Here is a 26478-nt window from a genome sequence, read left to right as displayed (position 1 = left end):
CCTCTGGGGACTCCTCAGTGTCCTGTAGCATGGAGGATCTCCAGTGAAAGTAAGGATTGATGCATGGTGATCCCACGTGTGTGGAGACCCGACTGGGTAACGGGTGTGAGAATCCCTGGGCTGATGGAGCAGTGAGGTAAAAGCATCTTTAAACTTCCCATGACCCATCAGGTTGCTCTGCTCAGGTATGGGAAACCCCCCGATGTGGGAGTTGGGGACATAGGGGCAGGATCTTGCAGGCACAGGTGTGTCTATGGCTTGACTTTCTTGAGCATCAGTCCCTATACCCAGAGGAAGGTGAAGTGAGCATGGTTCAACCTGAGCCAAAGGAGGATTTGGCAGCAGAACGTGGCATTTTGGTAACCACCACGCTTGCGGGTTTGATAGCTCACTGCGGTTCCTGCTACCATGCTCGGGATTGATGCAGGAGAACATCTGACCTGTTTTTGCCCCTGGTTCATCCAAGGTCAAAGTGCCCAGGGAGTGGGAGGAGTCACACTGTGTTGGGAAACCCATGGGGACATCCTTGTCCACTGTGAATGTGGAGGGGTGGAAGGAACCGGCTCAAACGGGCTGTGTCAGCAGCTGGGAGAGCTTCAAGGGAAAAGGTCTCATGGACATGCTGGCCTGAGTGGACTTGTCTGCATCTGAGGCCAGATGTCTGGGGATGGTCTGATCAACATCAGTCAGTTTGATGGTTCAGCAAGGAGACCATGGGATTTCGCCCATCTCCCCTTGTTTCATGGTCTTTCACCGGATTTAGAGCAGGTCACGAAGATGCAGGATGGCGTGGTGGTTGGTGTATGAAGCTGTTGAGATACATCCCAAAGAGGCATTGAGGCCATTCTCATGGTGTGAGAGGGTGTCAGCGGTCACCAAAGGCAGTGCAGGAGGGGTTTCTCCATGCCATTCAGTTTGTGACCCTGGATTGATGTCTCTAGACCATTTCATGAAGATGCTGCTCCAAGGGGTTCATGGAGTGGCTCAGAGCCTTTGTGATTGCCTCTTCTGGGGTTTAAATCTCCTGGTAGCTGGAAACCTTCCCTCAATACCTGTCTTAAATCTTCCAGGCTTTACCTCAGGTTGACTGCTTCTTGTCCCTGTTATGGACAAAAAACACCCTTTTCTTTGTAACTTTATTCTTCTCTCTTGCCTTGTCCTCCCCCTCTTACTTTCCACATCATATTACATACCCTCCTTGCTGTCCAGGATGCAATTAATGATAATTAATGACAATTAATGATAATCAAAGTAAACCAGGGCTTGGGCACAGCCTTGAGTGTTGACTGGAGGTGTCCAGACTCTCGCTGCAGGTGCACTCCCCAGCGTGGTGTTGGCCGATGCCAACTTGCGCTTTGGCAAATGCCTGGGGACAGCTGGGCCAGGGCAGTTCCAGCAGGTGGGTATGAACATGAGCTGGGCTGGGCCACAGGCCCCAGACCCTGGCCTGGGGTATTCAATGATTTGGTTGTAACCAGGTGGTCTTCACCCAAGAAAACACTGTCTGTTGGATGGGGAGGAAGGGAGAAACCTTCCTCCTCCATGATGTCCCCAAGCAGAACCATTTGTGGTGGGAAAGGCGGAGCAGTTCCTGCATGGAGGAGTTGCTCTTTGCAGCATCTCCCACCCTCCCTCTAGGCACAGGACTTGCTGCTGGGTGGCAGAGAAATCATTTCCATGGTTTTCAGTTGGTTTTCCTGGTTCATACAACCCGTAACGATACTCTGAAGAGCAGGGTCTTGTATTGGGGGCTTCTTGTATTTGAGAAGAAACTGGTTAGGTGGGACCTGTTAGATGGGACCTGTTCTTGGAGGTGTTTGCAATGAGAGCTGTTTGCCCCTTCCCACCTCTGCTCCTGCTTCCAGGTCCCGTAGGGCCACCAACAAGCGTAGAGCCTCTGACTTGCAATCAGCAAGCTGTGGTTGTGTCTCCGAGGTGGCATGGACCAGGCTGGCCCGCTGTCTTCTCCTACCCAGGGGTGGCGTGGTCCTCGGGAAGGAAAACAAGGTGATGGCTTCATCTGGATTTTTGGTACTGCAGCCTTGAAAATGCTCCACAGCTCAGGAGCCCTCTCTGGAAAATGAAAAGTAAAACAACGTGACTTTTGTGAGCATGCTGTTGCCGAAGACGCAATAAATAAGGAGACTGAACGGCACAGGAGCAATTTACTGCCACAAATGGTTTTTCAGTCCGAGTGAATTGGGAAGATATCCAAAGTTTGACCTCTGAAAATGAAATTATTAGCCTGGCATGGGAAAAAATGATCCAGAGCCTTCAGCTTTTAAGCCTCCTCCTTCCACCCATCCCCAGCTTGCTTTTAACCAAACATGCTGGCGCCTCTTGCCAAATACGCGGCATAGTGCTACTGCGATGCGGACAAGTGTCTGCTGCTGCCCAGCGCTGCCAGTCGGCTTTAATTTTACCAGCGGGCCCTTTGCAGACATGAATCAGGCTGCTTTCGAGGGCTGGACCCAAACCAGGGCTCCACTTGTGATTAAATGTTTGAACGAAGCAGCCAACTGGCATGGAAGCCTGCGAGCTGAGCGGGGCCGCGTCACATGAAGGCAACTCGATTTCTTCACCCTCAGCGTAATTCATGAAGATGCTGCAAGCAGGGAAAAATGAAGTCATTTTCTCACCCTTTTGCAAAATGATGATTTTTTTTTTTTTTTTTTTTTTTAGTTTCGTGGATTTTTTCCCCTTTCTTCTGGGTTTCTGCAGTTTCCAGCCACGTGCTTCCCATTCTTGTGTGGTTTGCTGTAAGCTTGTGTTGTGCATGGCCAGGGTTTGCTGACTTGTCGAGAGGTTTGGAGCAAGCTATGGGGACAATGTAAAGACCGGAGTAGGGAAAAGGAAGGAAAATGCCTGTCCCTGTGACAGCATCCACCCCAAAGTCATTGCAAATCTCCACCTCTACAGACACAACACTGGCCCCACACCACTGTGCTTGGACTAGGTGGTCTGGGCAGCTGGTGATCACCTCCTTTGAAGGTACAACTTGTAGAATCATGTGCTTAAAGCCATGAACTCAATGAGGAGCTCATGGCTGCTGGCAGACCTGTGTGGCTTGAGTTGGAAGGGACCCATAAGGATCATCATAGACCCTTAGGGGTCCTCAGGTAGGGCTGCCCTTCCTGATGGCCATGGGGACCAGCCGTGGTAGACCATCACTTGGGTTCATCCTGAGGACGGTCAGAAGCTGGAGGAGGGATGTCAGCCCACCATGTTGTATTCATATGGTTTTTGCCTGGTTGGTGGGAGAAACACATGAAGAAGGTGGCATCTTCAGCTTTGGCAAGGTGGGACAACGCTGGCATGGATCTCAAGACCACTGCTTTGCCCCAGGTGACAGAGTGGAGCATGGGATGACTTTTAGTATCATTGGGGTGGTGAGCACCACCAAGCTGATTTTGGGGACCCTCTGCTATTCATCGAGGATTCCTTCCAGCCATGTAGCGGGGTCAGCACATGCTAGCTTGCCCAACCATGCGGCAGGTGGTGAGAGCTGGGCACCATGCCTTGGAAAACAGCCTTCTGCCCGCTCCCCACATCCCCAGGGCACCACAAGGCTTTAAAAGACCCATAAATGCTTCAGGGAGCATAAATGTCTCTGCTGCCTTCGTGCAACGTAATCACCCAAACTACCTCAAATCCCCTCGATGACATAACCTTTTAAATCACCTTCAGTTTTTAGCGGGGCTGTAAGCACTGAAACCACTAATAACACACGCGGGCAGGCATGTGCTTCTTCATGAAAGAGCTTAAGCCCCGATGCGTCCCTCTGGCTTTTCGGGGACTGAGGACACACCATGGGAGAGCAGGAGCAGCCACTGGGCTGTGGAGGGAGTTACAGGGTCCAGGTTCTTGCAGGTCCAACTGGGCTCGAAGCTTGGTCCTGCAATGCTTTTTGATGCGAACATTAAGGATGATTGATCTGGGCTTTCTGGCCAAAACCCTTTGGTTGTTGGTGGTGATTATGGCCACAGTTTGTCCCACAGGTCCTGCTGCAGGCTGGCCTTGTCCTGCCAAAGGGTTGGTGTGTAATCAAGGGCTTGGAGATGGAAGGGGTTGATAGAGACCTGCTAAAATCCAGGGAGAGGGGAGATCTCCAAAGGGGATCTCCTTCACCAGTTGTGCTGGGCACCATCTCATCCATCTCCCTGTGCCACGGCAAGGTTAAACCCATGCCAGCGTAGGCAGGGTTAGATCGTTTCTGGGACAGACACTTCCAGTTCAGGAGCATGGCTGGAAACTGGCTCTTCTCAGGATGATAGGATCAGGAAGGAGTAGAAAAATACATGGCTTTGTGCTTTTGGGGGCAAAAAGTGGATGAGGTGGACTTGCTGTCCCCGTGGACACGCCCATGAATGAAGAGCATGGTTCAACCCACTCCAGACAGACCAGTGCCATCTCAAGCTTGGTAAAGCCAAGGGACTGAGCCTGGTGGGATGGGGCAAGCCAGCACTGTCCTGCTCCTCAGGGCTGATGCTCCGCTGCCTGTGTGCTGATGGCGCTTGTCCAGGGGTCCTGAACAGAATGAGCTGAAGCTCTTAGGGGCAGTAAAACGTTTTCCTTTGGAATGTGTTTCTATCTCAAAATATCTTTTTTTCCTCTTCTATTTCTGGGTAACAGTGAAAACGTCTCCTAAATTCAGGCTCTCCTGTCCCCCCCCACCAGTCACAGCCCTTCTGGGGAAAATTCAGTCCCATAACATCACCCTGAAATCACCTGTCCATCATCAAACGAGCATTTCTACTGACATATTTTAGAGACAGCGCTCTAATTTATGGCTCAAACCCACCCATTCTGTTCCTTGCCTGCAAAGGGAGTCCAGCTTGCACAGAGGAATTGCCAGCTGGTCAGATGGATCCCAGGCTAAAAATATAACAAATCACGGCAAAAAAATGTCTTTTGGGGAATGTATTCATTCTGGGGTTTGGTGGATGGGATGTGGCCATCATCTGCTCATGGGGGAAAGCATGAAGACACCAAGCTGTCATAGAATCATAGAATGGTTAGAGTTAGAAGTGACCTTGAAGATCATCTAGTCCCAATCCCCGTGCAATGGTCAGGGACACCTTCCACTAGACCAGGTTGCTCAAAGCCCCATCCAACCTGGCCTTGCTCTTCTTATCATGGAGGGAGGAAAGCTCTCCCAAGGACCGTTCCTTTCTCTCACATAGCTTCTCCTGGTTGACTTTCAGGGCCCGATATGTTCTGCGACTTCAATGGCAAGAAGTACAGCCCTGGCGAGAGCTGGCACCCCTATCTGGAGCCACAGGGGCTGATGTACTGCATCCGCTGCAGCTGCTCTGAGGCACGTCCCCTGTGAGGTTCCATGGGAGGTGGTGGGGTTGCTGCTGCCCTGGGGCATTGCTTTGGCAGCTTTTAAGTTTTGGTGTCTAATTTGACCAGAGAAGCCCTTTCCAGTCCCATAGGGACATTGGATTAATCTCTTTCCTTTTGACAAAGCCCCATGTCCCCCTGGGGTTGTTGGGTTGACCTTGTGAGGGAGCTGTCTCGGCAGTGTTGATGGGTTGTGGGTGGAAGTGGCTCAGGCCTGCTGTGGGACCACAAGTGATCTTTGGTGATGAGAGATGAGACCATGAGCTGGCTGGGTTTGAGCCAGGGATGGAGACGTCCTTGTCTAGGTGAGCTACACAAGCAGAGTCTGTTGTGATAATGTGGCCGTCATCCAACATCTTCCTCCTCATGCAGGGGTGAACATATAGTTGAACGAACCATCTTTCTCTGTTTCTCCCCAGAACACCAACATCAGGTGCTACCGGATCCAGTGCCCGGCTCTGCAGTGTGCCAGTCCCGTCACGGACCCCCAGCAGTGCTGCCCACGGTGTCTCGGTAGGTAGACATCCCATGGGGAGGAGGTGACAAGGTTGCCATGTCCTGCAGGGCATACCTCAACTGCAGTCACTTGAATGTTCACGCTTGGAGCAGCGCAGCAATGCTGGGTCTGGCCCTGCTCAAGGGTCATGGCAGCAATGGCAGCTCAGGCTGTTCACGTTGCTTTTTTCCCCCCCAAAATGTCACTTTGACGGACAAGTGTCTCTAGCAGACCACTTTCTCCAACTCTCCCCCATCCACAGAACCTTGTAGGGACAGACAAAATGTCAGTTCAGGGACAAAGCAGAAGCTGGCACTTTATTCAGATCGTTTGCCAGCAAAATGTGTTGGATGTAGGGAAAAGAATAATTTAGAGGAATTTAAACAAAATTATTGAATTTTTCCCTCCTCTGTGTGTAATGCCTTTCACCATCAGATGGAGTCAGATAAAAAGGGCTTCTCCCATGGATAATTAGCTAAAAATTAAAAATAGTGTTTTTTTCTCTTTTTTTTGTTCTAATTTCCCAAATTGCTGTTGGTTTTTGACTAGCTTTGCCATCACTCTGTCACAGCAGGGGACAAGACTGTGGGAGATCAGAATTCCAGGTTTTCACAGAATCACAGAATGGTAGGGGTTGGAAGGAACGTTCGTAGTCCAACCCCTCTGCCAAAGTAGGGCCACCCAGAGTAGCTTGGACAGGAATGCATCCAGGCAGGTTTCCTCTCTTCGGAGAAGGAGACTCCACAACTCTGTGCTGAGCTCAGTGCAGTCAGGGCAGCCTCATTCTCCAAAAGCTTTTGGCCATGCAATACCCCGGCCACTTCTTCCTGATAACTGCGGTGCGTAAAAGTCTCCTTGTCCCTTTGGGTTGGGCTGGTGGGAATCTGCTGAGCATCTGTGCTACATCGGAGCCAAGTAAGGGCTGACTCTCATCCCAGTTGCTTTCTCATCTTCTTTTCCAGAGCCACATTCGCCTTCTGGCCTCCGGGCACCCATCAAGTCTTGCCAGTACAACGGGACGACCTACCAGCAAGGCGAGATGTTCACCACCAACGAGCTCTTTCCCAGCCGCCAGCCGAACCAGTGTGTGCAGTGCAGCTGCTCCGTAAGCTACCTGCGAGCCCGCGGGACGTGGGGAGGACTTGGGGTCTACTCCTGCACCCCAACAGTGTTCCACCAGGTCAAAAGCCTCATGAAGACCATTGGGTGGTACCAGCCCATGGTGGAATGGTTTATTATCAGGATCAGGTTATCAGTGCAGGAGATTGAGCTTCCTCTGAAATGGTGATGGGTCCTCCCCTACCCAGTGACCAAGGACCACCACAGAGCTCGGTGCTTCCCCCTCTGCCCAGGTGTGTTATGTGGCCTTGACCCTGAGCAGGGTGGGCTGCAAATGTCCGCTGGGCCCTGGGGTCAGAGCACAAAACACTTGCCTGCATCTCCTCTTGGTGGGAACAGCACAAACAAGCTGCTCCAAGAGTGGATTATTCAGCATACATCCCACAGGCCAGTTCTGGATGGACCCTGCTGGGGCTCCTTGGGGTGGGCAGGGGGACAGCCCTTGTCCCCATTGAGCATTTGCCTGCTGGGGACCAGTGCTGTCCCCACAGCATCCAGCTATCCCACCTGCCCCACCGAGGCATCGTATGGCAGATGGTTGGCAGAGGGGATGACAGGGAGCCTTTTTACCCATGTGCTTGGTGCAAAGCAGGTGGGGTTTGTAGCCAGGGGAAGATGGGGGAGCTCAGTGTGCCTTCAAGGCAACACGGATGCCAGCTCTTGGGCTTCAGAAGTTCTTGGGACATCGAGCCCCATGTTGACCTGGTGAAATTGAGCTGAGCTCCAGAAAGGATTTGGTGACTCCCAACCGTTGGTGGGTGCCTGGGTCTCACAGTGCCTCCAGCAGCCAGCTCCTGCCCTGCATGGCTGGATCTCACGCTCCAACACAGCCAGGAGATGACAGCAGAGAGCCAGGGGCAGTGGAGCCTAGCAGTCAGAGATGGCAATGGGCAGGCACCTAGCGATCTTCATTCCCCTTGCCTGGATTTAAGTGGAAGCTGAACTCAGGGCCAAGATGTGCTTGAGCACCAGGAGCTACTCTTGTCTGGAAACTCCTGCAGCGTGTTCACGAACCTTCTGGGCTGTTGTGTGTGGAGCTGTGCCCTGGAGAAGGGCTGTGCATATGCTTCCCAGGCTGTCTATGAAAAGCGTTTTCAGGAAGCATTTGCCTTTCATGCTGAGTTACAATGACCTTTGCAGGACCATTGCATGCCCATCTTCCTTGATGGCCCTGGTTGCCCTACCTGAGGGCTGTGACAGTGGCCAGGATGCTGTGTGGTCCTCAACATGCATCCCCGGGATGGACTGCCCATCCACCACCCATTGCCAGCACTGGAGGGACGTTCCATATCCGTGAGCTTCCATCAGTGCCCTGAGACAGGGCTTTGGCTCCGCTCTGGCCAGCCCTCTCCCGCAGTCTGGGATCCTGCAAAAACCCATCAAAAACCCAGTCCTGATGCTTTACTCAGGAGACGCGAGGCAGCCTGGCCAGTGGCGATGGGGAAGGTGTGTGGAGTGTAGAGCCACGCGTGCCAGGAGCTGAGTGTTGGGAGATAAATGGAGCAGCTCCTCCTCCTTGAGAGGGAGCAAGGAAGGGGGATTGAAAGTGCCGATGCTGGACTTGGATGCTGTGGGGAACTTCTCATACCCGCTACAGCCTCTGCTGTAAAAAAGAAGAGGGTTTCAGACGTGGCTTTCACCACGCATCATACAGAGCCCTTAGATGGGACCAGGCTCCACTGATCTGTCCTTTGCTTGCGGCAAATAATTGGACTAAGTTTGGCCAGAAAAGAAAAAGGGGTGAGAGACCCCAAACCACCTCCCTCTCTCATGCCATGAGCACGCACATGGTGGTTACCATCAGCTGATGCTTGATAGTAAAACGTCCATGATGCCAGGATAGTTGCTCTGAGCCTTTGGTGCTTGTGCCCGCCTTGGAGCTAAGTGGCTTGGAGCTAGGTGGCAAGAGGCATAGCTTAGACATAGAAATTATAGAGTTTTTGGGGCTGGTTCCTCTCTTATGGACCCCATCTGGATGCCAGCCCACGAGGCTGGGGACAAACGCTGGGAAGAAGCCCTTGGATTCAACTTTACATGCCCACCTGGCCCTGCTTTCCCACCCCATCCACCACGATCCCCAGGAGCCTGCGACCCTCGTGTCCCTCTCAGAGGCATTGGCTCTCGCTCAGGCTCTGTTTATTCGGCACGATAATGCCTTGGATACGAAGGGGAAAATAAAAGGATGGCTGAGGAGCTTTGCAGCGGCGGGGTCTCGCTGGGCTGTGTCTGATGTTGTCAGCTGCTAGAACAGCTGCGTGAACAGCTGGTCTAAACCTCTTTGAAAACTGCCCCGAGACCAGTGCCTCTGGGATAAATCCTGCTTTTTATGACATTTGCTCTTTCCCGCCCAAGGCAGGTCTTTGCCGAGAGCTACTGGTCAGAAGGAGAAAGAAGGAAGAAGCTGCATGGCCAAACCCTGCTCCCTGCAGGTCTGGACCCCGTGGAGGTCCCTGAAGTGGAGAGCAGGGTTTGGTTTGCAGCGGCCTCCACCAGATCCTCTCATTTACCAAACTTTCTTCCTCCTCTTCACGTCCCCTGCACAGCGGTTTGGCTTACTGATGGTAGAAGAAGCTGCTGTGGTTTGGTTTTCTAAGGAAATCTTTGGTTAACCTCTTGGCTTCAGTTGACTGAGAGCTTGTGTATGTCCCAGAGGAAACTGCTGTTTGGAGAAGAGGACTTGCTGTTGAGGTCTGGCTGGTGGGTTGCCGAACATCCTTTTTTATCCTTCTGCAAAGCAGGAAAAACTTAGACCTGCAGCAAACGGGTGCAAATCCATTGACTGACGTGGGACTGGGATGCACTGAGGTCAAGACTGGCCTTGGCCCATGGTTTTCAGCTTAAACGCTGCAGCAATGATACTTACCAAACTAACCACCAAGCCAGTAGAAGAAGGTGTAGACCTGAATGTCCATCCACAGCTCTCGACCCAACGTCTTTGTGTGCTTGGCTCTGGTGTTATTGAATAACCCAAGACAGAGGGAGGGCAGAGCTGTGACCTCAACCTGGGCCTGGATTCAGCATCACACTTACCCTTTTCACCTTTCCTCCAGGTCCTTGTCCTGGGAGACGTCAGGTTCTTGCGCCACTTTGAATTGGTGGGTGTCAAGCAGAGTTTATAGGTGTGTGGTGGCTGTTTCAGATCTGGTAGCGCTAACAGTGGCTGAGAGCAGGGCACTGTCTCCTTCTTTTTGGGGAAGATCACTCCACTCCTGAGCATGATGACTGACAATTGGTGAACCAGCCATGCCAGGAGAAGACACCACCCACCACGCTATACCCCACAGGATGGAGTGTGCGGCAGGGGCAGATTTTCAGCTTTCATCAGTTGATAGATAATTGGTGATATCTGAGGATGGACTATTGGGGGGCTTTTGATTTATGCTAGGTCTGCAATTTGAAGTGTTGACACCCTAACACGGGTGACATACACCCCTGTCCAGACCTTGATAACGCTGACAGTGTTTTTGGTTTTGTTCCTGTCTCCTAGGAAGGCCAGATTTACTGCGGCTTGGTGACATGCCCAGAGCTGTTGTGCTCCTCTCCCCTAACTGTGCCGGATTCCTGCTGCCAGGTCTGCAAAGGTAAGGAGGGGCCCAGGAGCTGCTCCTGAGCGAGGACTGGGAGCCATTTGAAGCCACTTCAGCAGGATTTTGAAAGCCTCTGCTGTAAATCAGGCCACTTGCCTATGTCTTGGTTGCACCAGGAAACAAAAGATGAGGGTTCGGTTTTTTCCTTGCGTGCTTCCCCTCCCACACCTAGCTGTGTCCTGCCTCCCTGCAGCCCACACGCTGGCCAGAGCTGAGCTTTTTGCCCTGCCACTGGTGCATCATGCAAGAGATGTGACCTGCATGAAGGGCAAAGTCCTTCAGACCACTCACCCACCAGGATGGAGATGGTTGTATGGACCACGTAAAGATTGTGCATGCGTCTGTTGCTCCAGGGAACTTTCCAGGCCAGTCAGGGAACTTTCCCCCTTCCCCCTCAGTACGGCATGACTGAGTTTTACTCCCACAGCTCTCCATGGGGGAGAAATATTTGAATTTGCTGCTGTATCCCCTGACTCACAGCTGAGAGGGTTAGGAGAAAATCAAGCTTCGTGTCTCCAAATGAGACAGACTCAAGAGCGAGTGGGCAGGTTCACACCTTGCTGACAGTGAAGTCACAGAACAAAATGACTCTTTAATATGAGAAAATTTTATGGAGCTGTAAGGCCATGGTGGTCTCCTGGCTGTGGACACAGAATGACCTCCTCTAGGTGCCTCCTCCAAACTCTCCCCTTCTGCAATTTGTGTTCCTCTCTCCCAGTTTTCTTTGGTGCAGCTGGGACATGTCATTGACTCTGTGAGAAATGTCTTTGGATTTCTTTTTAATGCCAGATCATCCCCATCACCTGATACTCTACTTCTGGGGGTATTTTCATGCCGCCTGACTTCAGAAGCTACAAGGCCATGTCTTTCTTGGAGCTGAGATCTTGTTAATAGTCAGTGGGGATAAAAGGGTTTTTGGGGTATGGCTCCCACTTGCTTTGGGTGATGTGCATTGCCTATGTGAAGCTCTTCTCCTTCCAGACCTTGCAGGTGGGCCAGCACCCTGAAGAGAGCTGCTTTTAGTCAGTTGGACCCCAGGGAGCAAATCCTCATCCAACCCTGCAGCATTTCACAGGACAATGTTTTTCCCTTGCAGATGGCTCATATGAGAAGTCCACAGAGGAGGAGCCCCTGCAGTTAAACAGAGGTGTTGTACGTGACGTTTGCATTTTAAAACTCAGATTATTGCTTCTAGCACAGCCCCATTAAACAGCTCAAAGAAAGCCATTTGTCCTTGACCATAATCTTCTGCAAAGAAATGACCCACAGCAGCTCTAGGAGGGTAGTCAGTTCCTTGGACAGCAGAGCCACGGACACCTGGTTTGCAGATGAATAGTGTCTTGGTGTTAACTCTAGGTGAGGGCTATCAGCATAGGCTGAGACTTCAGACCACCAGGGAAAGACTCTCATCCTATTCCTCTGAAGAACCTCTAATGTCTTTGGAAGAGCAAAAGACCTGCAAGAACTGTAAATCTTGGCTGCTTCTCCTCCTTGTTGGCCAACCTGGCTGAAGTTGGCCAGTAGGTTAAAACAGCTGGGGAGCATGGGCAGAGCAGACTCAGAGGTGACCAACAGCCAAATGTGACCCTTACCCATAGAATCAGATGGGCCAAATCTCTCTCTGGGGGCTTTTGCTTCAGGACATGGTGTCTCCACTCCACTCTGGGCTCAAAGGAGTCCTGCCTCCCAGTTGTAGTTCCCACAGAGCAGCCAGCAGTGGAGCTGGCCACCAGTGTGCTTTCCCCAGGCTGTTTGTATCAGCAGCCCCAGCAAGGAAAAAGTGACTCCTTGGCTGCCGAGGGTGGATTCGTGGTGACATTTCAGAGCTGGGCAGCCCATGCCAGGTCTGTGGGATTAGATCACTTACAGCTCCTGGCCCTGCCCTTTTCCATACTGCTGGGTGAAACGCCAGCGTCACACCTCCACCACCTATAAAACCTCCAAAATAGACACAAGGGGACCCTTTGTGCTGCATGTCTTGTCCCAGCAGTTTGCTCGTGGAAGATGGGGATGTTACCGGGATTTCAATCCTGCTGGCTGGCAGCCACACACCAACCCTCCTGGTGCCAGCCAGGTGAGAGGGCAGGATAAGACCCATCCTTACGTCTCTGATCCTGGTTACCTTGCACGGATGCTGGTCTTCAGTTTCCCAGCAGGCATCTAGAAAAAACTAGCCCATTTCCCTGCCTGTGTTAGTGATGTAGGACCTCACCTGAGGGCATTGGGATGAGCATGGGATGAGAAGGGTGCTGCCCCAATAAGGGTGACCCGCATGCAGCACAGGGAGGACACCAGTGTGGGGCACTGACACAAACTGCTCAGCACCCCTTAGGCGGTTGCAGGCACCAAGATGGCTCCTGGGTCTTTGCTCATCCCTGTGGTCTCTAGACTTTCCACTCCTGATGAAAGTTGTGCATGGCTTTTTCCAGCATGTTTTGGAGTGAGAACAACCCAACTGCTAGGGTCTGAGTCCCTTTTTTTCTCTGACTGCTCACAGAGGCATTCGCAAGACCAGTGTTTGGGGGAAGCAATGGGCAGGAAGCCACCTGGAGCCACCATGTCCACTGTTCTCAGTTCTTCCTTGGAGTTTATTCCCAGGAGCTTCAAACCCAAGGGAGGAGGTGGCACCACCGTGAAGATTGTCTTGAAGGAGAAGCACAAGAAAGGTAAGAGATAGAAGGGCTGGTCTGTACATGGACTAAGGTGACTTCTCTGGGACTGTGAATTGTCCAAGGAATCTGTTTCAGCAGCAGCTTTCCACCATCAAGTCCCACCTCCCACTCCTCACTAGCTATCTCAGTCCTCGTGGCCCACAGCCTCTTGACTGCATGAATCTACCAGTTTCCAAAAAGAGTTGTAAGAAGATTGGTATTTGGGGTGTTTTGGAGACCTGGGAACTGGGAAGGGCAGTGCTCAGCTGGAAGACTCCATGTGGTCCTTCCAGGACAGTGTGGCAGAGGGACAGGATGTTCCCCCTTGCACCCACACACCATGTGCTGGGTCTGTCCTGGTGCTGCAGTCTTTCTCCTGGAGGAGAGAGTAGAAATGTGAGATGAGAAGGCAACCCCATGGAGCCAAAGGGGGAAAGACAGGTCATTTCTTCTCTTGGGGGCTCTCCCACCACTGTGTCTCCAGAAAGGCTCTTTCCAGTCCTTGGAGATGAAGCCCTGGAGGAAATTTTGGGACCTCCACAAATTTTCATGGAGGAGTCAGCAGGTGGCACTCTTCACTGTGCTTCATGCCTGTGACAGCCTCGGAGAGACCCTGGGCTCACAGAGGCTTGGAGGCAGGTGAGGTCCTGCCCACACTTTCCACTCACCCCCACCAGGGTGGTTGACCCAAGCAGCCTCCACCTCCTGGAGCCTGGTCCCCTGCCTCATGGCACCTCCTGGGCGGGGTGGCTGCTATATCTCAGTGTTCGTTGCTGCTGGATGTGCTGCCAGCAGATCATGCTCCTCAAGACAGCAGGGCCACCCGTTTCTGAGGCGGTGAAATGTGTTGAGCTCCACCAAGACCTGAGTGTACAGAGAGGAGGAGGATTTATTTCCATTGGCAACTTTTTTCTCTCTCTCCTCCAGCTTGTGTTTACAATGGGAAGACCTACTCCCATGGGGAAGTGTGGCACCCCGTCTTCCGGCTCTACGGCCTCCTGCCCTGCATCCTCTGCACTTGCAGGGATGGTGTCCAGGACTGCCAGAAGATCACGTGCCCCAAGGAGTATCCGTGTGACTATCCAGAGAAAGTAGATGGAAAATGCTGTAAAATATGTCCAGGTAGGTGAGATCCCACCTGCTCCTGCAGCTGCCTTCCAGTTCCTTCCTTTAGCCTTGGTTTAAAGCCCAGAGCTTTAAAAGTTTAAAGTTTAAAGCCGAGATGTGTAGATGTTCACATCACTGGTGACTTGAATTCACACCAGGTGAGTTCAGCAGGGCAAGCACTGATGTAAATGTTGGCCTGTCTTGGAGAGCAAAGGTGAGGAAGCTGCACCAATCCCAAAAAGTTGCATCTGTTGGGTGGGTGTAGTCTGGAGAAAGATGTCTGGAGAGCATGCCCCAGGAGGGACATGCTAGGAGTCTTCAGACAGACAGAAGATGCTTTCTGGGGAGAGGGCACAGTCTGTTCTCCAGACCAGCTGGGACAAGAAGTCATAGGGTTAAATTGTGGCAGCTAAAACGTAGGTTTGAGATTACAAAGACACTTCTTGGGTGTGGGGTTATCTGTGGCACTCATGGTTTGTTTGAATTCGAGTTGAGGTCCCCGTCCAAGGAAGGGGAGGTTTTGGCACACAACTATTGGGGTGGGCCAGGTAGAACAGGGCTGGTGCTGGGGCTGGGACATGGTGGAGAGGACCTCTTTTGATCTGAGAGGTCCCTTCCAACCTAGACAATCCTATGATTCTATGATTCTTTTTTTTCGTGTTCAATGGGTTTTGTGTCTCTCAGCTGCTTCTTCGTCTTTGGAAAGCTGTTTACCTTAAACCACAGACCTGGCAAAGATGTGGCAGGGCATGAGATCTTCTCCTGCTCCCACTGGAGAATGTTTTCTCTCTGTACTATCATTCAGCAGTAGATGTTTAGATGATGGACCACCCACTGCTTCCCTGGAGAGACTTAAGATACCTGAGTCTCTTTGAGCCTGACTGCAGATGCAGCAGTTTCTGGGCGATCTCCTCTGATGTGCATCTTCAAGGTGGTTTTGTGGAGGGGGGTCTCACCAGGGAGAAGAAGCAAAGGGGATTGCTACATTTAAGAATGGGGGCAAACAGGCTGCAAAATAATTTCAGCTGGGATTTTCAAGCTTTTCCAGCCTCTGAGCAAGGAGGTTCTGGGATGGCCTCCCCGGGGGAGCGAAGGGCAGAAGCTCAGCTTGTTTTAATAAGGTTTCTGATATGTTTATGAGCAGGATTTATGACGTGGTGCCTGGTGGGAATGGGATGTGATGACTGAGCAGAGCCCTTCCAGTCTTGCATTCTCATTATAACGGGTCTTTCTGGTTTAAAGTCTACAACTTTCTCTGCTGGGATCTCTTGTCTGCTGTTCAGTCTTCATTTATTTCCAGTTAAACACTCTGACCTAGCCAAAATGATTTTCTTCTTGCTTTCCAGTACTCGCAGATAGCAATCGCACACACATACACGTTGCTCAGCCAAGTTACATGCTTGTCCTCTGTTTCACTGCACGGAGGTTTCACCCATCTTCTTTTTCCAGGCAGTTTCCATGACTGTCCTCCTCTTCCTCCTTTGTAGCCAGGAGGCTTGGAAAGAAACGCTGAGTGATTTCTATTTGCAAAAGGGACCCTGATCGAAAGGGAATTGCTGGGATGCATTGGTCGGATGGAGAAACCATTGCAGCTGCTGGGGCAGAGCTAGCGGCCGGGACCCCTGGGTCCCTGCTCCTCTTTCCCAATGCTCTTGGCTGTTGTGTGGCTCCAGTGTGAAGCTCCAAGATTGTTAAATACCTGTTGTACCTGTGAGGACGTGTGGTTCCTTCCCTGTTGTGAAGGTGGGGCTGCCTCGATTGATGCAAAGAGCAACCCTGGTGTGGGTGAAATTTAATGGTCTGGGACGGAGGTTTTTGGGGACCCGGACCCCGCGGTGGCAGGGGTGAGGGTGGTGGACTGGGATTGTCCCCTCTTACATCATGCTGAGCCTGCAGAACTGAACGCTTGTCTTCCCACCGCTGAAAAAGCCTGGCTTTCCATCCCTTTAAATCGGGATTTCCATCCCTCTCTGAGAAGAGTAGCTCAGGACCACCCCAGAAAGCACGGGGGAGAGCAGAATCAGGCCTAAAATAACTGTCTACTAAAATAAACCCCACGCATCTATTTATAGCCAAACTTTCTTTCGAGTAGTGTAAAAAGCTTCAGCATCCAAAATGACGGGGAGAACAAGGCTAAATTCAGCAGAGCTGGGCTCCTCTGCGTTCCAAGGACCACAACCAAAGGCAATAAATCTCCTTCCAAAACCATGGGGGATTCTTAATTACTCCAGATACATTAAAGAAATTAAAAAATTTGCGGCTCTCCTTCACCAGGGATGTTGAAAAAGTCACGTAGGGTCCCACTGACATCCCTGGTGTGGGTCTCCCTGCCGTTGTGCCCCATACGGGGGAGGGGGCTCGGGCTGGGGCTGAGCCCACCCGTGGGGCTGAGCTGGGCGCGCTGCCCAGGCAGCCCGGCCACGGCGCTGGCTCCCGCGCTGCGGGCTCATCCCTTCGCTTCACTGACGTTGCTCCTCCGGGACAGCAGCAGGAGCGAGATGGGAAGTGGGGAATCCAGCCTGGGCTTTGCGTTGAGGATGGCACCAAGGTCCCTGCAGTGGGTACGGGGGATCCAGGTGGAGAAAATCCCCCTTCCCCATCCCCGCTGGCGTAGAGGCTGCCAAAAACAAAGGGAATGGAAAATATGGGGATGAGTGGGTCCACAGATCCTTTATCAACACCTCCCTTTGTTGCCAATCTCAGCACTGGGGATCAGACCCTGGGAGCTAGGGTCTTTTTCAGAGACGTGGTGTGCTACATGGTGTCAAACCCAATGAGATGCCTTTACCTCAACTCAGGTGCTGAGATGACCTCCTCCAAGCTCCTTCCTGCCCCTGTTTAATGAATTCTGTCCTTGTTTTTGCCCAGAAACCAGAGTCAAACCCACTGATGAAGTAGTGACCACGCGATGTGGCAAGAACCCCAACCGTGTCCTGGTGTACATGTTTGTGCCGCCGAGCTCGGAGACCTCCAAGGAGATCCTCAGGACGATCGCGATCGAGAAGGAGCCCGCGGAAGAGGTGGAAATCTACAACTGGAAGCTGATTAAAGGTGAGTCCTGTAAGGAAACCAGGCAGCAGCGGAGGAGGTGTGTGTGGAAACCTGGTGCTCTCCAAGCTTTGTTCAATTTTTCAGGCTTTTCTAGTGGTGCTCCAGACCTTGTGTAGTGAGTCGAAACCTGCTGACAGCGGGCTGGCTTTTCTAACTCCCCTTTTCATGCTCTTGTGCTGCAGTTGCATACAGACCAGGGGCTGGAAACCACTGCTGGCCCCAGTGTACCCACCACGAGCTGCAACACCACCCAGAGACACAGCACGTGGGCAAACAAAGCATGGGCCATGGGGCTGCTCCACCAAACCTGCCCGCTTGCATGCCAAACATACATGGAAAACAAAACAAAAAATTGTTCTGGTCATTCCATATTTTTGCTTTTGCTCGCCCCCCCGCCCCAGTCCACCCATCTTTGGGAGCAAAGCTGGCAGAGCTGCTGCGAAGGTGCACACAGGAGGGGTTGAATTGCCCCCAGCTCACTTTTTGGATGGGTGGATTTGGATGGTTCTGTTGGTGTGTCCTCCAAAGGTCAAAGCACAGCAGATACACCATCAAGTAACACCAAATCTCTTGCTCTGTCCCCATACCTTTAGCTTTGCAACACTCTTATGGACCAGAGGAGCCTATTTCTACTGGAGGCGCTTGGTCCAGTAAATATTTGTGTTGTCTTTCTCTTGGGCCCTGGAAAGTATTGCAGCGCCCCAACCCCAAGTCTTCATTGGACATACTCTACTCCTTGCAAAAGCTTGAGCCTTGAGCACTTGAGGTTGGTCACACCCCAGAATGGATACAGCAACCCTCACACCAGGTAGCTGGGTGTCTTCTGGACATGTGTAGGCAGATATTCTGGTTTCTTGGGTATGTTCGTGTCTCACTTCTCTCCCTAAGGAGACCTCAGGCCTCCTGGGGCTGGCTCTTTCCAGCTGCCGGGGGTGGGCACATGTAGATAGTATCTGGAGAAATTAACTCCAGAGATGAAGCTGTGGCTGCCACCATGTTTCCATCCTCCCCCTGCCATCCTCCGTCCTCCACGGTGCCCCTCTCCCTGTCCTCCCCCCTGCCTCGGCAAAGCCTCCTTTACAATGGCACCTTGTAGCTGGAGGACAGCTCTGAGCCTGCACTGTCTGGGCCCCACCATTTCCTCTCCTTGCTCCTTGGCAGAGGTCGCCACCCAAACCTTCTTGCCACCTTCTGAGGCCAAAAGCTTCACGTCTGCACGGAGCTCCCGAACCCTGCCAGCCAAGGACAGGGGAGGCCCTTGTCCCCGAGGCCAACACAGCTCTTTTGCTTGGCAGAGCAAAGTGTTACTATTGGGAAAGAGCATGAGCTCAGTCACATATGGATTCCACCTCTCCATGGTCCATCACTCTACCAACAGAGCAGCGTGTGTAGAGAAAAGAGACTGCAAGTTGCGCCTGGAACCTGTCCATCTGCCTTTGTATGGGCTTATGATACCTACGTGGCCTCATCTATTTCTGTGCCGGAATGGTTTCCTCCACAAGGCAGGAGTTGGGAGGAGAAACCAGTGCTAACACCCAGCTGAAAGCTTTAACCAGCTTGCTGGTAGTGCACCACCAGCTCCCAGATGAGTTGCAGTGGGGGTTTCCCCACGCTTTCAGGCATCTGAACACCTCAGAAGTTTTGAAATGGTACTTGCTGGTGTTTTAGAGCAGGAATTATCATGGGGAGTGAAGACAGCAAAGGAACAGGCAGGATCAGAGAGGGACCAGCACGGTTTGGAGGCTCTGTTGTTGACTCCTGCCCTTCACCCTGCCTTGCTGGAGGCCTGAGCTGTACTTGGAGTTGCTGTCACCCCATGGACCTCTTTCCCACATTTACCCTGCCAGGCTTTTGATTAGACATTGACCAAAATATTCCTTACTATTCTGAAAACCTGCACCTCTGGGACCTTCAGCGATCCCCAGTGTTTCATCACACTGGTGTACCTCACATCTGGGCTGGAGGGGGCTTGCAGGTTCCAAAACAGCTGTCCTTGCCCTCTTCTGGCATGTGCTTGAAGATCTCCTGCCACGGAGACTCGACAGCCCATGTAATCTCTTCCAGAGCCACAAAACCCTTCCTAAGGGAAGACTTTTCCCAATGTGCAGCCTTTGTGTAGCCTCAAGCTCCTGCCTTCTCATCCTTTCCACCGCAGGTGTGAAGAGCAGACTCCTTTCCTCTGCAGATGCCATTAGGTCCTGCCTCTGTCTTCTCCTACACAATTTAAGCAGTTGAGTTTTTTCAGTCTTTCCTTGATGTTAGAAATTTCTGGTCCTTTGGTCCTTCCCATGGCTCTGCTGTGGACTCTCTCTGTCTTTCTAGAAGTTCAGAGCCCAAAATGGGGTGCAGGGCTCTGGGTAAAGGTTGTGTCCTGCTAGGGTGGGTCTCATACACCCATGTGCACCCACGCTCCTGTCTCAGTCCACCTGCTGGAGCTTTGTTTTGCAGCTGATTTAGCAAGTACTGAGACCGGTTTCTTGAACTTCACTCCTCAGCCCAGCGCTAAATATCATGTTTAAAGAGTCATGTTGGCTCCTCACGTAGTCCACAGAGAGAAGCGGTGAAGGTATGTCCCGTCCATCCATTTCAGGGTGGGCAGAATGGCTGTCTGGAAGAACTTATCTCTTCAAAATTCGGAAAGATGAATTGCTGCCTTGGAGGAGATGGGGCTGATCCTTAATTCATTCCTTGCGCCCTACTGGACTCCGCTTGTTTTTTGGTCCTGAGGCAGTGCCTAAAGCATAGAATCATAGAATGGTTTGGGTGGGAAGGGACCTTTAAAGGCCTTCTATTCCAACCCCCTGCCATGAGGAAGGACATCTTCAACTAGACCAGGTTGCTCGGAGCCCGACCCAACCTGACCTGGAATGTTTCCAGGGATGTGACCTCTCCCACCTCTCTGGGCAACCTGGGCCAGTGTCTCACCACCCTCAGCATAAAATATTTCTTCCTAATATCTGCTCTGAATCTCCCCTCTTTCAGTTTAAAGACATTACCCCTTGTCCTATCGCCACAGGCCCTGCTAAAAATTCTGTCCCCATCTTTCTTATAAGCCCCCTTTAAAGCACCAAGAAGGGTGGCAAGTGCCCGACAGCCCCACCACCTCCCTCCATCTCATCCCAAACATTGCATAGAACGGTCCTGTCTGGTGGACAGGATCTGCTCACCGGGAAACGGCATCACCTTTTACCAGCTCCATCCCGTGTTGCCTCTCCGGCGGATGACAGGCTCAGCGGGCTATTCTTATCTGCGCCTCCTCGTGCTCTCCTTGTGTGTGCTGGAGCATCGTCTGCATTCTTCCGCTGCTCCCCAGGTCCTGGCATCCGTCAGAAACGACCGTCCGTGGGGCCAAAGGTCTCAGACAGCTCTCCGAGGGCTCTTGGGTGAACATTATCTAGGTCGGTTGATTAAAAGATGTTTATCTCTTGTAGCTCTTGTTTAAAATATCCTCTTGGTTACTAATGTACTGGAAAGTGCTTCATCAGCCACAGGGACTATAAGCACACCCTTCTGCTCCTTTCTAAGTATAGACCAGAAGGATTTATTGAACACTTGTGCCTTTCTTGCGTCATTAACAGTTTTATTATCTTCATCCCGTATCTTCTTTTGTTACTGGTAGGACTTCTTTTTCTGATCCACTTAAAGGACTTATTAATAGTCCAAATATCCACATATTTCTCCGGATGTCTTTGACTTCCTGTATTAATTTTCCACAGTCCATAACATCTCGTTTATATGGATTGCTAGCCGGTTCTCATTTGTTACATACTCTTTTTATGTGTAATTGCTGCTGGGAATCGGGGAAAGTCTCTTAACCAAATAAGGGGGACCACGTTGCCTCTCACGTCTGCTGGTAGCGAGAGGCTGGACGCACGAGGAGCCCGGGTGAGAGGTGGGGAAGGATGTGCCAGGCATACCTGTCTGGTTTGTCACGCTTCGCAGGCAAATATGAATATCGTAACCCCTAATCCTGCCGAAAGGTCGCTTCCGTTGCTAAATGCAGGTTCTGGTTTTCTTGGGTCAAATGTCTGAGTCAGGCACCTCCACTAACGGGACGGTGCTGGCACGGACAGAAATATCAATCTCTGCTGAGGTCATTCGTGGTTTTTTTCTGTCCTGGAGGAGGTTCAGGGCTGGGGGCAGAGAGATGGAAAACTTTGGTCTCCGGCTGCTTCCAGGAAAGGAAAACATCTGAGGATGGAGGGGCCTCTGCGGTCAGGGAAGGTAGATGGTCAAGAGCAAGAGAGAGAGAGAGAGGGGGAGCCCATTGGCGTCACCTTAATTTCTCTAATGGTTCTGGGGAGATGAGACCTCCTCCAGTGTGAGATGCTTTCCAGAGCAACAAAGTCTTATTATTCTTTCACCTGCTTCGTGGTGTTGTCCCTGCCGTGTTCTGATTTAACGAGCACTCACCGTTTTCAAACGAGATTTCTCCTAGTTCTTGGCCAGTCCTGGATTCACTCCCAAAGTCCCACCAGGCTTTGGCAGCAGGTCCCGCACCGAACCAGGACCCCGGGGCATCCAGTGCAGCCTGTGTCTCTCTTCTGCATCTCAGGAGGGGACAGAGCGCTGTGCGTCCAAACCCCTCTGAGCCTTAAACCGAGCGTCGCAGAGCCTGATGCCCTGTGTTTCCCTCTGCAGGAATATTTCATCTGATACAGACCAAGAAGATCAGCAAACAAGAATTCAAGCAAGAAGCACAGAACTTCAGGCTGATCACCAGGACGAACGAAGGTAGGGAGAGAAAAGAAAAAAAAAAATAAAAAAAAAAAATCCCATTTCCTTGCTCCTTTGTCAGACCCTGCCCCAAACAACCCCCGTGTTTTCCTGCCATTTCGCAAAGGCTGCCTAAATCCCGGCGCGGCGTGGAGAGCTGAGCCGTAGGGAGAAGCTTGTGCAAACACAGACGGGTCGGGGCTGACCTGTCTTCACACACTCATGCAACACTCCTGGTTAGCAGTCGCATTTTCACTTTATGGTATCGGAAAGGGCAGCCAGCTTTCTAAAAGTGGACGCGCGCTTGTGAAATCCAAAGGCTTTGTCTCTCCAAAGCCTGTAAAACTGTTTGATTTTTATATCTAATCCATCTGGCGTTACTGGGGAGGGGGCGGGGGGGGGGGGGGAAGTGAAATGATGCAAGGGATTTGCAAAAAAGTATAAACTCTTGAAATATTTTTAAAAATCATTCTTAATGTTCTTGGATGTGCGTAAATGTTACAAAAAGCAGGAATGCCAGTGCACATGCCGAGAGTGCCTGTGCAGAGCGAAACTGCCGTGTTATTTCCCGCTGGCTGCCTCTTCGCCAGGGCTGGGTTAGAGTTTAATGGGTTAGGTTCGGATCGGAGCCATTCCCATATTGTCCAGCACCCGCAGGTCATGGGGTCAGCTGGGACCGACGCTGCTGCCCAGTGCATACCAGCACGCCCAGTGCCCTGGGGAGGGTGGAGAGTTGTTTTCACCTCCAATCCCTTCGAGACAACATCTCTTGACCAAACCCTGGAGGGTTTTTCAAGTCCCTGCTCCCAGGTTAGCCTTCGCAACCTGATGGGGTCTCCGGTGTGTGCCCACTGCTTCTTGCCTCAGTTTCCCCTGACAAATAACCCTGTTGTGAAACCATCCCTCTGCCGTTGCCACAAGCTCTAGGAAAGCATTGGCCGGTGATTTCTTCACAACAGGAGATTAATTCAGCTAGAAAATATGCCCCCCCCCCCGGGGATGACGACATTAGGGCTGCATAATCCTTGCTGGGATTACAAGGGAAGCAACCACCTAGAGGGAAAGCACCTTCAGCCACCTCCTGCACCTCTGGGGATGCTGGTGTTTTGGGGGAGGAAGGAGAGGGATTGGGACACTTTGTGCGAGTTTTTGGGGTGTTTCCCAGCTCCCACCGATGCATTTGCTTTGCGGGGAGCCTGCAGCTCACTGGTGAAGTTGTGGGGGGATACAGAGGGGTTTCTCCTCCTTCTGCAGCAGGATCTTCCCCTGCATAGGTGGTCGCAAAGCCCTGCATGAAGAGCCAAGGCTGGGGTAGCAGCATAAAAATAAATATAAATGTGGGGGTTTTGAGCAACCCACCCCAAAGAAATGGGACTGAGAGAAGGGGGGAGAGAAGCCCATGAAATGCTTCTTCCCCCCGAGAGGCAGGGAGTCAGCCCCAATCCCAGACATGGCCCTGACCGCTCACGTTGAAGCATCGTTTGAGGAGGCAGAAGGAAGGATTTATCCCTGTTTCGGGCTGAGCTCCTTTTCTTTGAAGAGCGTGCGAGTGGTTTCCAGGGAAAGCGTTGGAAATGTTGGACTTGATGATTTTAAAGGTCTCTTCCAACCAAAACGATTCTATGATTCTGATTCTATGCTGTCGATTGTGCTGTTAATTGCATTGCAGGAGGTATAAAGGGCCCCTTGACCTCAAATAATACAATTTTAATTGCAAGATGGCAAAGTCTAGGACCAGACTGTGGGGCCCCATCTGGCCTTGGCCAATGTTGTGGGTAGCCCTCTCTCCCCACCTCCCTCCCAGCGTGGTCCTTGTGGGTCCTCTCCCATGCGGAGGGTGCTATGCGTGGGGTAAATTGTGTTTTCCTGCTCCAAGGGTTGTTACTAACGAGTGTCCGTCTCTGCTCATCCAGGTCACTGGAACATCTTCCGAGCCCAGACGTCAGAGCTGAGGATGACAGAGAGCCCAGAGAAAGAAACAAAGAACTTGTAAAGAAAAACACTTTAACCTAGCTATTGATTTATCTACACACACACACACACACACATACACATATATATGAAAAGAAAAAAAAAAAAGTTGCATTATTAAATAGACTGGCACAGCAATAAAGGGTAACACTAGTGTAAATTACAGAAACTCCAGCAAACGAACCAAATGGAACCGCATTGCAGCCACAGCCGTGGAGGTGCCTCTCTCCAGCCGGGGAGTGGAAGAGGCCGGCCGTCGTCTCCTGCCACCGGAGATGTCGAGTGTGCAGAGGGAGGAAGGAGAGACGGCGGAGATGCGAGACCTGGTGCGATGTGAAGACTGGGGATACGTTCCTGACACCCCGGGATTTCTGAAGAGCATCAGGAGCTAGCAGTAAAGCAGAACGTGACCATGCTTTTTACCAACCGCCGGCATAAGGATGACCTGCGAGGAGAGAAAAATCATCCTGATTTCTTTTCTTGAGAGCCCCAGTGATCTGCAAAAGGGTTTCTTTGGCTGAATATCCTCCAAAGGGCATTTCTTGAAAAATCTTGGGCTTTTTCTCCTCTGTTTCAGCTGGGAGGATTCTTTTCCCTTCTTTGCAGGTCACTTGAAGATGTAGTTTTTGGGAGGACCCACCTGCTGACAGGGTCTGAGACCCCGAACACTGCACTAAGGTCGCTACTAAGCATGTTATTATGCTATATATTTATATATATTCTACATAATATCTACTGGGCTGTATTCACAGGAGAGGCATCTCCCAAAGGGCAAACAGGACCATTTCTGCAGCGTGGGGAGGAGGGCTTGCAGCCAGCATCGCCCTCCCCCTGTCTGGAAATAGCTTTGGGGGATTTTCAGGTTGTTTTGGTACATGTATTTATCCCTGGTTTCTTGTTTTATTCTGTTTTGATAAATCTATTTATTTGGAGATCCAGATCTGTCTGATAAATCTGATTAAAGCGTCTTCTTGATTCAGCCTCCTCTGCTGGCTCTCCTTCCCCCATAGCGGGGCCCTGTTGCCCCTCCCCGCCTTCCCCCCCCCATCCTGGTGGGGTCTGATCCCCTTCACTCACTCAGGCAGCATCCTAAGGGTTGGGATGCGGGATCAAGGCATGCAGAGAGCATCCCACGGATGCTTTGCTCTTCATAAGGGGATCATCCCGCCCCACTCGCTTACGGTGCACAGACGGTTTGGGGCTGAAAACAGAGCTTTGGGGCACCAGGGTCAGGCGAAGGCTGGGGGCAAACCCGGGCCAGGAACCGGGAGGTCCTGGCGTGCTGGATGGGCGCCCAACAAGCTGCTAAGTGAGTGCAGGTGCTCTCTCTTGGACAGGCAACTGCTCACGTGGGGCTGTAAAGGGATCAATGCGAGCAGCTCCCACCCCGGGGACAGCCATGCCTTCCCCTTCTCTCTTCGTTACGCTCCCAAAAAACCAGAGGTTGCTGCCGTGCGCTCAGGATGTGGATGGAAACCAGGTCTGTGCATGGCCAAAGGGCCGAGAAGCCAAAGAGCAAAATGTCCACAGCTCCAGTGAACCCGCAGCAAGGAGCAACGGGGGATAATCGGAGCAGCCGGTCGGCAGCGACCCGGCACCGCTCACCGGAGCTGTGCGATGATCCAGGAGATGGGGCCGACGCGGTTAAATTTATTCAGGAAAAAATCCCAGTGATGTTTTTGGGCACTGGGAGGTGTCCCCTGTGGCGTGGGGCAAAGGGATGGGAGTGAAACCATCCTCTCGCCCCATGGCCGTATGCATGACCACAGCCGTGCCCCAGCGGGGAAGATGCTGCCAGTCGCCGGGCAGAGCCTGACCCCTCACTCCTCAGCCTAATTAACTCGCTCTTGCGTGCTCTAATTGAAGCAGAGCTGAGGCCCCATTTACGCTCGTTTACCAGAAGCGGCAGGCATTTGAAATGAAGCCGCCCGCTTGGGTTCCTAGGGATGGCCTGGAGAAAACCAGCGCAAACCCAGCACTGCCCAGCCCAGACTAGGTTTCCTGCAGGTATCTATAGATTACCGATGCCAGTATAGATTACTGGGCCCAGTATGGGTTATATTGAGCCCATATGAGTTATGCTGAGCCCAGAGACGGGCAGGAGACCTCTTGGGTGCAAATCAGCTGAGTGCTGTGCACACAGAGCTCCTCTACCATCTCCAGGAGGGTGGTGGATGGTGCCGGCTGCTCCACAGCCAGGAGAAACCCTTTGGTGAGCAGAGACAGAGGAACCTGCCTGGGTGAGGTCCGTGCCGTCCCTCACCGAGTAGTCTCTACCCAGAGCATGGGACATTATGTTTCTTCTAAAAAGCACTGCGTGTTTGGAGTAACCCCAGAGCTGCTGTGCTGTATCACCCTGGACACGTGGCTGAGCTTTGCCTTGGGCAGGGAGATTTGGAGATTAACAGCAATAAGCAAGAGAGAGATTCTTTGG

General features: G+C 51.9%; 1 protein-coding gene across 1 annotated transcript in view; it reads left to right on the top strand.

Moving 5' to 3' along the window:
* Positions 1–25022, top strand: part of CHRDL2 (chordin like 2) — a 28591-nt gene extending 3569 nt beyond the window's left edge. Inside the window, exons 2-11 of the mRNA XM_074573007.1 lie at positions 5205–5317; positions 5766–5859; positions 6805–6947; positions 10449–10542; positions 11645–11700; positions 13046–13214; positions 14127–14321; positions 17175–17357; positions 21999–22091; positions 23987–25022. Of these exons, the coding sequence (XP_074429108.1) occupies positions 5205–5317; positions 5766–5859; positions 6805–6947; positions 10449–10542; positions 11645–11700; positions 13046–13214; positions 14127–14321; positions 17175–17357; positions 21999–22091; positions 23987–24066 (1220 nt within the window). The 3' untranslated portion in view covers positions 24067–25022. The remainder of the gene's footprint in view (positions 1–5204; positions 5318–5765; positions 5860–6804; positions 6948–10448; positions 10543–11644; positions 11701–13045; positions 13215–14126; positions 14322–17174; positions 17358–21998; positions 22092–23986) is intronic.
* Positions 25023–26478: the final 1456 nt, after the last annotated feature.

This window comes from Larus michahellis, chromosome 1 (genome assembly GCF_964199755.1).
Source record: "Larus michahellis chromosome 1, bLarMic1.1, whole genome shotgun sequence".
NCBI classification, from domain to species: Eukaryota; Metazoa; Chordata; class Aves; order Charadriiformes; family Laridae; genus Larus; species Larus michahellis.
This window is presented reverse-complemented; position numbering and strand designations above follow the sequence as displayed.